This window comes from Venturia canescens, chromosome 3 (genome assembly GCF_019457755.1).
Source record: "Venturia canescens isolate UGA chromosome 3, ASM1945775v1, whole genome shotgun sequence".
Classification (NCBI taxonomy): Eukaryota; Metazoa; Arthropoda; class Insecta; order Hymenoptera; family Ichneumonidae; genus Venturia; species Venturia canescens.
In genome coordinates this window covers 4,253,633-4,263,928 of record NC_057423.1, presented here as the reverse complement: position 1 = coordinate 4,263,928, position 10,296 = coordinate 4,253,633, and the positions used below count along the sequence as shown (strand labels likewise).

The window sequence follows — 10,296 nt, the reverse complement described above, 5'->3', positions numbered from 1 at the left end:
CTCACTACGAACCTGGCACAGAAAAAAGTATTTGAATCTTTTATTACGGACTCTCGAAACTGTTACGAAACGTTTGGTGAAAACTGTCATTTGAGGCTCGAAACTTTTCGACGGAAATGGTACGAGAGATTTCCACAATATTTTCTTCCTTTTCTAACAGCGTTGAAGTGTTTTCACTTATCTTGCTACTCACATATTTGGCCGCACGTGATTTTCCAGCTAATTTCAATCCGCTCGCTCAAACGTCTTACGTTTACGACAATTATCATATTTTTCGTATTCCAAAAAAATGCTCAATTATTTTTCAATGTTAAAGCTGATATTTTCAGAGAAATGAACGAACCTCGATTCGCTGCGGTCGGGCTCTTCACACCATGAATTTTAATAGCGCGATGAGAGACTTGCTCACACGAATTAAATTCGAGTGATAGAAACTGGAAACAAAATTTCTCTGCAATAGTACTAATAAAACCCAAAAAATCTTTTAGCCATTCCCACTGTACAAAAAAATGAAATGAAATTTCGTTAAAATTGAATTAAAATGAAAAATTGTCGTAAAGTTTCTAATGCAGGAAAAGCCAATTTGTCGACGATTCAAGATCCCAAACTCGGTCCCTTCTTTTCCTTGAGGCCTCGCACTCGCGGTATAAATCCTGCTGCACCTTTTTCCCAGCTCAAAGGAATTTCAGAAAAGCATCAAAGTCCCATCACCATCGAGCAACGTAAAACTTTCATTTTTCTCGTACGATTGAGCGTCGCCGGAAAACTCGCGAGTCCGGCGTTTCCCAGTCATTTTTCTCATTCTTACGCAAGTCCTCGCAATGGATTGCCTCGAGACACGCGAATATTCCTCACTCATTTCCACTGAGTCCGCAGCGTCACACCCTTCGAAGAGCCGAAGGGCACGGAGGAAAATTCGCAGTTCTGGAAAGAGGAAAAAGAAAAGAAAATATCGATGAAAATGAGCCTCGAGCCTCTTTCTGACCACCGCTCAAATCAGTTTGGTTCAGTGAAATTTGAATGACAACAGAAGATGGCGATCGGTGCTCGAAGGAAAGAGAAAACTCGGTTTGTGCGATATTTATTTAATCGATTTAATATATCACCCATTCAAGCATACATATATATATCTTTAAGTATATATATATACTCATAGTCTTGTACCTCATATTTTATGTTCTGCAATCAAGTTACCCTTCGATCTGGTCATTGAATATGCTTCAACGAAGTTTGCTCCTGCCGAATATTGTAAGCAAAAACTCGGTGATTCCGTATCCCGTTTCAATGTGGACGAAGGAATTGGGAATAGTGAAAGCTTCGTTAGATTTCAATAGCCAGGCAGGATGTAACCGGGTGATGCACAACGATAATGCCTCGATTTGCGTTCGCGATGAAAAAGGCAAAGTTATTGAGGAAATTTCGTACGGAGGCTTCCAAAATTCCATCTTTACGGGATTTTCGATTTTTCCCACTCGTTTGAGCCCCCAATCCGGCTGGTGATACGCAGTGATATCGTGTCCTCGCTTTTGGGAGGAGTATTTATAAATTCCTCGAAGAAAATAGCGCCAATGAACTTTACGTTGGTAGCAAAAATCCTCCGCGTCTCGATTTCGATAAAAACTGTCCAGAACTCCTCCTTAATTTCTCCCTCTCGAAGTGATTTTGGCGCAAAAGCAGCGAGGCCGTTTCATCGCTGCGTGGTCCGGATTGGGAATGAATTATTCCAAGAAGCAACGAATGGTACGTTTATAATATTTATACGATGGAGCGACAGTACAGATGTTTGGATTCTCGGTGGGCTCTAATCCGTGCAAACATGAACTTTACAAGTTCCACTTCTGCTCGCGTGTGCTCGCCACAAACAGCCTTCATTAGTTAAATTTCTTTCAGTAACAATAATAACGTAAATATTCAGAGACGATAATCAACTGTAACGCGTATATTTTCGTACGGTATCGGTAAATCCGTGTGAATACGATATTTAGCTGACGCGTGTTTAAAAATCTTGGACGAGGGTTTGCTCCTCGTGTAGGAGCGCGCGGCTCTGAGAAACACGATTTCGGAAGCAGGATCAAAAAACGGATTCCCGATAAAAGCTGTGCGTGAGGAAACACTCTGACTTATTCGAAGGAAACACATAGTCGGAAAATGAGAGTTTGGAAGATAAAACGATACTGAGTAATCTCTCGCCAGCCTCGGACAACTGTCATCGATTTTTCGTCATTAGGATATTAAGATCAATTACGAAAAAGCATATACGATTATATGGGAAAAGGTGATAGTGTGTCTACACGAATGATTTTAAATCTGGTCGTTCGTTCGTCGAATGCGTACGCCGCGCGTCGAGAGCGAGTATACCGAAGGAATGACGAATCGTGAATGAAAAGTTGATGGTCGCGCGCGCTCTTTCGTCTCTTACAAACGGCACGGAACTTCGCTCCAAGTTATTCCTTCGTTTTCGTCTCCCGCAGCCTGGCCGAAGCTCCTTCCGAAGAGCCGAAGAATATATGTACCAAAAAACACGAAGATTGCGTACATGAAGAAGTTTAAGAGGGTATCGTTGCTCTCGTGAGGTTTCAACGGGACTCGCGACTACTCGAGTCTCTCGTGTGCTTCTCGTTTTCGCACCTTCGAGCCCTTTGCCGTGGGCGATGATTTCGACCATGCTTTCTCTGTAATCGTCAACGCTTTTTTCTCGTCACGATGTTTCGCGGTCGCTCGCACTTTGAGAAACTTTCAGCCCCGTTTCCTGTCGTCGCAGAATCGATACGCCATTTTAAATACGACAGATTAAGTACGCGTATGCGCTCCCTAAAATTCAGCGATTTATCTCCGTTTTACACGATCTATTCATGAATTAAATGCAGTACGTTTCTTTTTCCTTTTTCTTTTAAATATGCGACGAAATTTTCGCCTTCTAACACAATTGTAAATATTCAATACACTTTTTTATGATCGTTCTACCCTACCGGATGCCAGGCTTACATTTTATTATAGCCACCGAGCTACGATACGAGAAATACGTGATCACTCAGTATTTAATGAAACTGCGCGTCATCCCAAAGTTACGTCTACTAAAGATTTCTCTCTCCTCTTTCTCCCGCTTTTGCCCTTGCTTCGTCGCCCTCCCTCTCCGCCTTCGTTTCTTTTCATCTCCGAATGAGTAGATTATTATCTTTCGTTCTATTCTGGCGAACTAAAACACAGATTTTTCCGCGCAAGCGATAAATATGCAACAACGTAGATAATTTTTGTTGTATACGTGAAAATTGTTTCTTTTCTCTGCCCCTCTCTCTCTCTCTCTCTCTCTCTCTTCGCCCCTCTTCCACGACGAGCCCTTAATCTTACTGTTTTCTGGAAGATTGCGAAGAATTTGCAGTCACTTCTCTCTGCTGTTGGTCCTTAAACTCTCGACGATGTTCCTGCGCCTCGGTCGAGTCTCTCTGTGACCTCTGTCCCCGGTACTTTCGGTTGCCACGCTCGCGGTAATAGTCCCCACCTTCATCGTGATAACCTCGCGTTCGGTAAAACGGTGGATAACTCGAAGATTCTGCTTTCGCGTTTGCGTTCCGGAGCTGCGGCAGTGACGAGCCGTCCGATGTACCGTCGCGATCTTGTTGTTTGTCCTGCTGCCGTCTCCTCCCGTTACGGTGGTATTCGGTGTTGTGCTCGAAGCTGTAGATAATTAGTTTGATTTAAAAAGCTTTCAACCGAAAAAAAAGAAAATTTTCATCCTTCGAAAATTTGGTTTTTCCCCTTGAAAAAACGACTCTCACCTGTGATTTCCTCTCGCCCCTCCGTGCCAATAGCTCTGCGTCTGAAGGGGCGGAAATTTGTGAAAATGCGAGCCTTGGCCCCCGTTGCCATGGCTCCCTCGACTGTGGTGACCGTTATCGTGACCTCGGTTCCTCCCGCTGCCGTTTCTGTTTCCAGTGTTCGCCGAAGCGGCCTTTATCGTCGCTATTTCCTTCTGATGATCTTCGTTCTCTCGTCTCAAGCGGCTTATCATCGCTTCAGCATCCTCCAAACGGGCTGCCAAATCACGCGTTACCTCGTCGCTCGTTTCCCCAACTTGTATTCCCACATCCGTCACTTCCGATTTCTCTTTGCGCTTTTCCATTTGTTGCAGTTTTCTGGACACAATAAAACCACGTTTTTATCACCGCGGACACAAGTTCGATCTTCGATTCTAGAAATTGCAAGTTTTTTTGTTATCGCGAAAAGGGGGCGTGCTATTTCCAGGGGATTTCGCAGCTTTCAAAAGTTTTCAAAATACTCACTTGTTCTGTTTGTCAATAACCTCTTGAAGAGACTGATTGTGCTTTTTGACGTCGTTGAAGGATGCCTTCATCTCGTGCAAATCCTTTTCCAAAAGTTCGACCTGCAGAGGTGTAACGTTGACACTCAATGGGCTTCCCTGCGAGGTGGACGAAGATGAAATAAATTCCATTTGAGACAGCGATAATTGCAAGAAAAAATGTACGTTCGTCGAACGAAACCGAAAAGATATTTCCAAATGTTCGCATTTTCTTGTAGTCTAAAGAAATTCGTGATTTTTTATTGCCTCAAAAAATGCGAATCGATGCAACCGAGGACTTTGAAAATTCCAAATGCACAATTTACTCGAGTCCTCAATTGCATTCCATTGAAATTTATTCACAGAAAAATTCATTTGTAAGGATGGTCCATTTAATTGGCGTCGAAATTCCCACCTTTGTTTTCACAAACCCATTTGAACTTTCCTCCGGCGAGGAAGGACTGCTCTGAACGCAGTTTGTGCTTTTCGCGAAGACGAGTTGAAATTGTAAATCTGTGGGGAGAACAAAGGCGAAATGAGACTGTGAAAACGTACAGGGAATGGCCGATGAACGTTGAATTGATAAGAAGGATCATCGCACGCTGACCTCGATGTCTTTGTCGAAGGGTTTCGACTTCTTGGTGGAGAGCAACGAGAGTAGCTTGATGTTGTTCCTGAAGAAATTTCATATTCTGTTCCAGCTGAGCTGCTCTGTCACCGTTGACATTCTGTTGCGTTCGAGCCGGCGTCGTGCTCTCGTTTTTCGTGGGTAACGTCATCAGCTCCGGGGCGTTTTTTTTACCCTGATAAAGTGTTAAATAAATGCAGGAGCAGCACGAGTAGGAGTTTTCACAGGCTTTGAAATCGCGAAGGTATTAAAAATGAGAAACATACTTGAGAAAATGGCACCGTAGGCAGTTTCACGAGCACTTTCGAAGCCATGTTCGCCGCGTCCCTCGTAACAATGCTCAATAATTACCTCGAAGCCTCCGCGTTTTCGCTCCAAGAAACGTTTCAGGCGTAACTCGAAGTTGGACGATGAAAAATTTCCAAGACAGAATCACTGGTCTCGATTGCACTGAGATTTTTAGCGGAGATTTATGTCCGAAATTTTAGTCTGCTGCATGCTAACGACTCGATTCGAAGCCGGAGTCGAGGGCTGGAGTTGGATTGGTTTGTTCCTTATGCCGGGGGAGCTGGTAAGGGTGCGACAGGGCAAAACGTCGAGTCACGCCGCAGCGAAGATTCGCGAAGCGAGCGTTTATTCGAAACCCCGTATTTCGAGCCCCTCGGACGAAAAATCAATGACGCACTTTGATGAAACCTCGAAGAACAACGAGGTCGTTCGATTCAGCCCGAAATCAGATTAATACCGGAACCGAAATACCGGCGAGGTGATAAAAAACGCTTACAAACACGAGGTCGGAGGCACGCAGTTCTCGACCGAGCGGCGTAAATCCAGCGGCGGTTCTGTCGCCGCGAAGAAGCCGGGAGTATTGATCCGTTGTGGGTCTCACACGTTCTCGCTCATCGATGGCCGCACCCACTCTCACTCACTCTTTCCCTCTCCTTCCCTCTCGCACTCGTTCTTTTCTCTACCTGTTAGAAACCGAGCTTTTCTCTAACAACAGGCGAACGCAACTTGCCGGCTCTCGGGCTAAAGTAACGTTGGCAAACGTCTACCGGAAGCGTGTGCGATCAGGAAAGTCGCAGAACCTCCTTCCCCCTAATTTTTTTCGATCCAGCTTATTTGCTAAAATAATCGCATAACCTCACTATACTCGGGGGCAGAAAATATCAAACTCAACATCAGTTTTCTCCTCATTATTCATTGTTCGCCTTCATAAACGGACTCGTGCCACCGCATGTTACATTAAGACTCTTGCGCATGCACTCGGCACGTTAGGGATGCTCAACCATTATTGCACCGGCGCCTAACACCAGAGATCTTGATACTCTACTTCCCTCGTCATATCCCATTATTCCTTGGACACTTTGCCAACGATCATATTATAGCAGCGTGAAAATAATGGATGAGCTTTCCAAGTACCAAGTGAATTGACGTTGTCTGCGCTGATATTCCGAGGTCCCGTGGGGCTGTTCAATGAGAATACCAACCGCGAACGGAGCTTTGACTTTTCGTTGAGGCTTTCATATTGATTTTGCAACTGAATTTGTGAAAACTAACAAAAGCTTGTGAAGTCTGGGAGGAGATCAATCCGCAGAACCTCGCGCTCCTATGCTCGCCTCTAACCTCGTTTCTGTCGGAAGAATTTTCGCACACTTTGTGACGCTACGAAAGGCGTGTCACGAGGAATATGTGAGAATGCTTTTTAGCCCGGGCGTTTCGATGATTTTCATAGAACATCTCTTCGTCGAATATAAAAAGTTGAAAAGAAACGCGTTTATTTTTGTGGGCTGGGGAAAAAGTGGTAGAAAAATGAGTTAACCGAGGACCGCGCGAGCTGATTCAAGACGCAACGGTAGTTACAGATCTTACGGTGAAGCTTCGTCGCGTCCCTCCACCACTCCCGACGAAGCTGCTGCGAAGTCGAAAAAAGAAGCTCTGATCGAGGCAGCTTGATGATCGGCCGACTTCAGGCAGGATGAAGTGTCACTCGATAAAACTTTCCGTCCGGAATGTACCGATTGAATAATCCCGCGAATGAAGCAACGAGGTTATGTCCCGCGAGGAGGACCGACCTACCTCCGGGGGACAACAAAAGTCCATTAAGCGCGCCACAGTGCCGGTTCTCGTGAAATTTTTGATCGGTGGATTGGCAGGGTGAAAAAAACTCGATACTAAATCCGCTCTGTTTTCGCGCTTCCTGCGCGCTCACCCTTCCACGTGAAAAACTCGTGTTTGCTCAATAATTACAGATCGACCGGGCAAATAGCGACGCATCCGCTGGACGTCATCAAAATTTGCATGCACACGACGCACGCTCCGTTCTTTTTAACGACCAAAGACATCTTCCTGTGCTCCGGATATCGAGGCTTCTACGTTGGCCTGACGGCGGCTTTGTTACGACAAGTTACATATTCGACCACTAGATTGGGCATTTACGGAACTATGCTTGACTGTTTGCGGTGATTTAAGGCTACACGATATTTCAAGCCACTTCGATCGGTGCCCCGTCAATAGAATTTTCAAAAATTCCTTTTTTTTCACCGAAGAGAACGTTGCGGTCCTTTGAATTATTCCACTCTCATCGGTCTCGGAACGATCGCCGGCGTCGTCGGGGCTTGGGTCGGCACGCCAGCAGATTTAGTGATGGTTCGAATGATAACGGACGCCAAAAACCCGCTGGGAAAACAACGATGTTACAGGAACGCTGTTGTCGGATTATCTACGATTTTCAAGGACGAAGGCACCCTCCGACTGTGGCGGGGCGCTGTTCCTACGATGACCAGAGCCGCTATCGTCAATGGGGTACAATTGGCTACTTATTCTCGAACGAAAATTCACCTCAAAGATACGAGTAAGACACCATCGATGAAGCTCATCATCGAGAATCAACTTTTCGAAGAACGTTTCTTTTCGATCTCCACAATTTTCACCACTCTCATGCACTCGAAATTATTCTTTTTCCCCCGAAAGACTTATTCGCCGAGGGCATGATTCTCCAATTCTGCGCTTCGATGATCTCCAGCATGGTCACCTGTGTCGCCTCGATGCCGGTCGACACGGCAAAGACAGAGTAGCTACAAAAATTACGGTTTTCACTAACTCTACGTTCGAGTAAAAACACAAATTTTTCTCCGAATGAAACGGTGGCACTGATGCTTGGCAGCCGAAAGACCGAACAGATATTTATTAACTTTAGTAAATCGCAAAGATTGAGAAAAAAATTTTTTTATGACAGCTCTTTCAATTGCAGAATATTTCGAGGAGCGTTAGTCCTCCCAAACAAACTGTTTTTCCCTTCATAAATAAAAGTAACCAAGAAATCCCAAATTTCTTGTCATTCGATAGAATCCAAAGCTGGCACAGTCCCAAAAAGCCACCAGGAATGTGGAAAGTTTTCGTGAGAATGGCAAGAACCGACGGTTTCTTCAGTTTATGGCGAGGACTCGTGCCCTACTATTTGAGAGCCGGACCCAACACCGCCATCACGATGATAACGATGGACCAGCTCGGGAGTCTTTACACTTCTGTATTCACATCAATAAACGTTTCTTGAATGGAGGAGCAAGCGGTGAATGAATTTTTGTTGAGACGAAACCCAGCTCCGATGTCATCGGTCCAGGCATCATTTCATGAAAGTTTGACGATAAAGTTTGGCGAATTGTTCGTTGAAGATGAAAGTTATGACTGTGTGAGGTCCTATTCGATAGTAAGTGGGCAAAAAGCCCTTCCAGAGGGCTGTCACTCCTTCGGTTCTCGCTATCTTTGTTATGACGTGCAGCACGTTCGGCGGCTTTCCTTTGCCCTCTAAATTCTGTATCCTTGTTCGAGGGTAGAAGGCAAACAAGATTTTCTCGAGCGTTAATTTCCCATGAGCTATTATTTGCTGTCGTTTTGAGCTAAAGTTTGTGGCGAGTGTTCAAACCTCGTTTTCGCGATGTCAAAAGGCATGGAATTGAAGGCTGTGACAATCCCAGAGAGCATCGAAGCTGAAAAGTGCAAGCCAATCCCCTCCGGCACATCGACTGCAAATCGAACTCCAATTAAATTCAGTCGAAAATTTCACTCGAACGCTTTGCTTTTCCCCTTATTTTTCTTTACATTTTTTATTGAAGAGAATTTTCGCTTGGCTGTAAGTGGCCAACTGGGAAACGTTGACGACTGCAGCCCTCCCCATCGTTGCCACGCTGCCCCGCCACAGCGTCGTCGCGCCCTCTTCTCTTATTATTCGCAGAAACGCGTCGACCACGTTCTTGTAATTTCTCCTCTGGTCTAAGTGGAAGGAACAAATTTATCGAGCATCCTTACATCAATCAGCTCCCCGCTTACCGGCTGGAAGTCGCCCGTCCGATGACATCCTCACGAGTGCCACTTCTGCAGGAGTTCCCACGAATGCACCCGTCGAACCAGCTGTTCCAGCCATCAGGATGAGCGTTCCTATTCCCGGGCTGCCCTCGTTCGATTCTCTGACCCAACAAACATCATTTTTTACTCATTTTCGTTGTTTCAGTGTCAGAAATTCAGCCACATTTCTGCCAGCACAACTTTTTCGATCTCATAAGAAGGAGGACGAGAAAAGTCCTCGTTCTTATGAGAAAAAATCCTGCAATTAATTTGCTCGTTTTGTTGCGAATTGCGTGAATTTTCTCGTTTTCGAATAAATTGTCTACAAACGATGTTGATTTTCTTCCCAATACGCCAAGCGCATCGGCAAAATAATTTGCCCCGCGATACCAACTCCGAATTTCTCTTTACACGGAAAATTTTCTACTCGAATTCCGTTGGAAAATGTTGAAAAAACTGATGAAATCTGGAAAAATTTGGAAAAACAGTACCTCCACATGTCATTCAACTGATTATAAATGCCGAGACGCGCAGTCGTGTACGTTGCTTGTCTAAGTAAGCCAGCTGAGAGTCCAGCATAAAATTTGGTCAGCCCACCAGCGTGGAAAATGGAAGTTAGAGTTTGCCCGATCGTTACACCGTTTTGGCTCATCTGCATGCGGTTTTTTATGACGTCCATCGGATGAACGAAGCAAGTTGCTGCCATTCTGGGTGAGAAGACGAAGGAAATTAACTTGGAGAATTCCAGCACGAGGGAGCCTGCAATTTTGATGAAAATTCGACGCAACGGTACCCCGAGAGTCCTGCATTAAGGAAATTTATCGCTGGCGGCAAGTTTTTTGACTTTGGCTTCTCGTCGGAAGGCTCGTTCGATACTTTAATCAACATTCTCCCTCGATCGCTGGTACGCAGTTGAAATATTGAGAATAACGAAACACGTCACGGTAGGGTTAGGAAAGGGAATCGTTCAATTTTCACCGTCTTTTGTTCGTGGTTGAATGTTCGAAACATTTGTGCACTTCTAGCC

At 45.1% G+C, this 10,296-nt stretch overlaps 3 protein-coding genes across 3 annotated transcripts; 1 reads left to right on the top strand and 2 right to left on the bottom strand.

Annotated features, from left to right (window-relative positions):
• Positions 1-1,065: 1,065 nt before the first annotated feature.
• LOC122407777 (uncharacterized) lies at positions 1,066-6,523 on the bottom strand. The gene is made up of 6 exons (XM_043414199.1): positions 5,192-6,523; positions 4,905-5,100; positions 4,713-4,810; positions 4,281-4,417; positions 3,777-4,133; positions 1,066-3,675 (listed from the first exon to the last, which is right to left on the bottom strand). The coding sequence occupies exons 1-6, from the start codon at positions 5,237-5,239 to the stop codon at positions 3,345-3,347; spliced, it is 1,167 nt and encodes a 388-aa protein (XP_043270134.1). The 5' UTR covers positions 5,240-6,523; the 3' UTR covers positions 1,066-3,344.
• Positions 6,490-8,493, top strand: LOC122407779 (mitochondrial 2-oxoglutarate/malate carrier protein-like). Its single transcript, XM_043414201.1, has 5 exons — positions 6,490-7,082; positions 7,178-7,387; positions 7,475-7,779; positions 7,899-7,998; positions 8,274-8,493. The coding sequence occupies exons 1-5, from the start codon at positions 6,979-6,981 to the stop codon at positions 8,479-8,481; spliced, it is 927 nt and encodes a 308-aa protein (XP_043270136.1). The 5' UTR covers positions 6,490-6,978; the 3' UTR covers positions 8,482-8,493.
• On the bottom strand, positions 8,165-10,206 carry LOC122407778 (mitochondrial 2-oxoglutarate/malate carrier protein-like). Its single transcript, XM_043414200.1, has 6 exons — positions 10,063-10,206; positions 9,767-9,976; positions 9,255-9,391; positions 9,027-9,197; positions 8,851-8,950; positions 8,165-8,746 (listed from the first exon to the last, which is right to left on the bottom strand). Exons 1-6 carry the CDS (start codon positions 10,155-10,157, stop codon positions 8,551-8,553), a joined length of 909 nt encoding a protein of 302 aa, XP_043270135.1. The 5' UTR covers positions 10,158-10,206; the 3' UTR covers positions 8,165-8,550.
• Between the last annotated feature and the right edge of the window lie 90 nt (positions 10,207-10,296).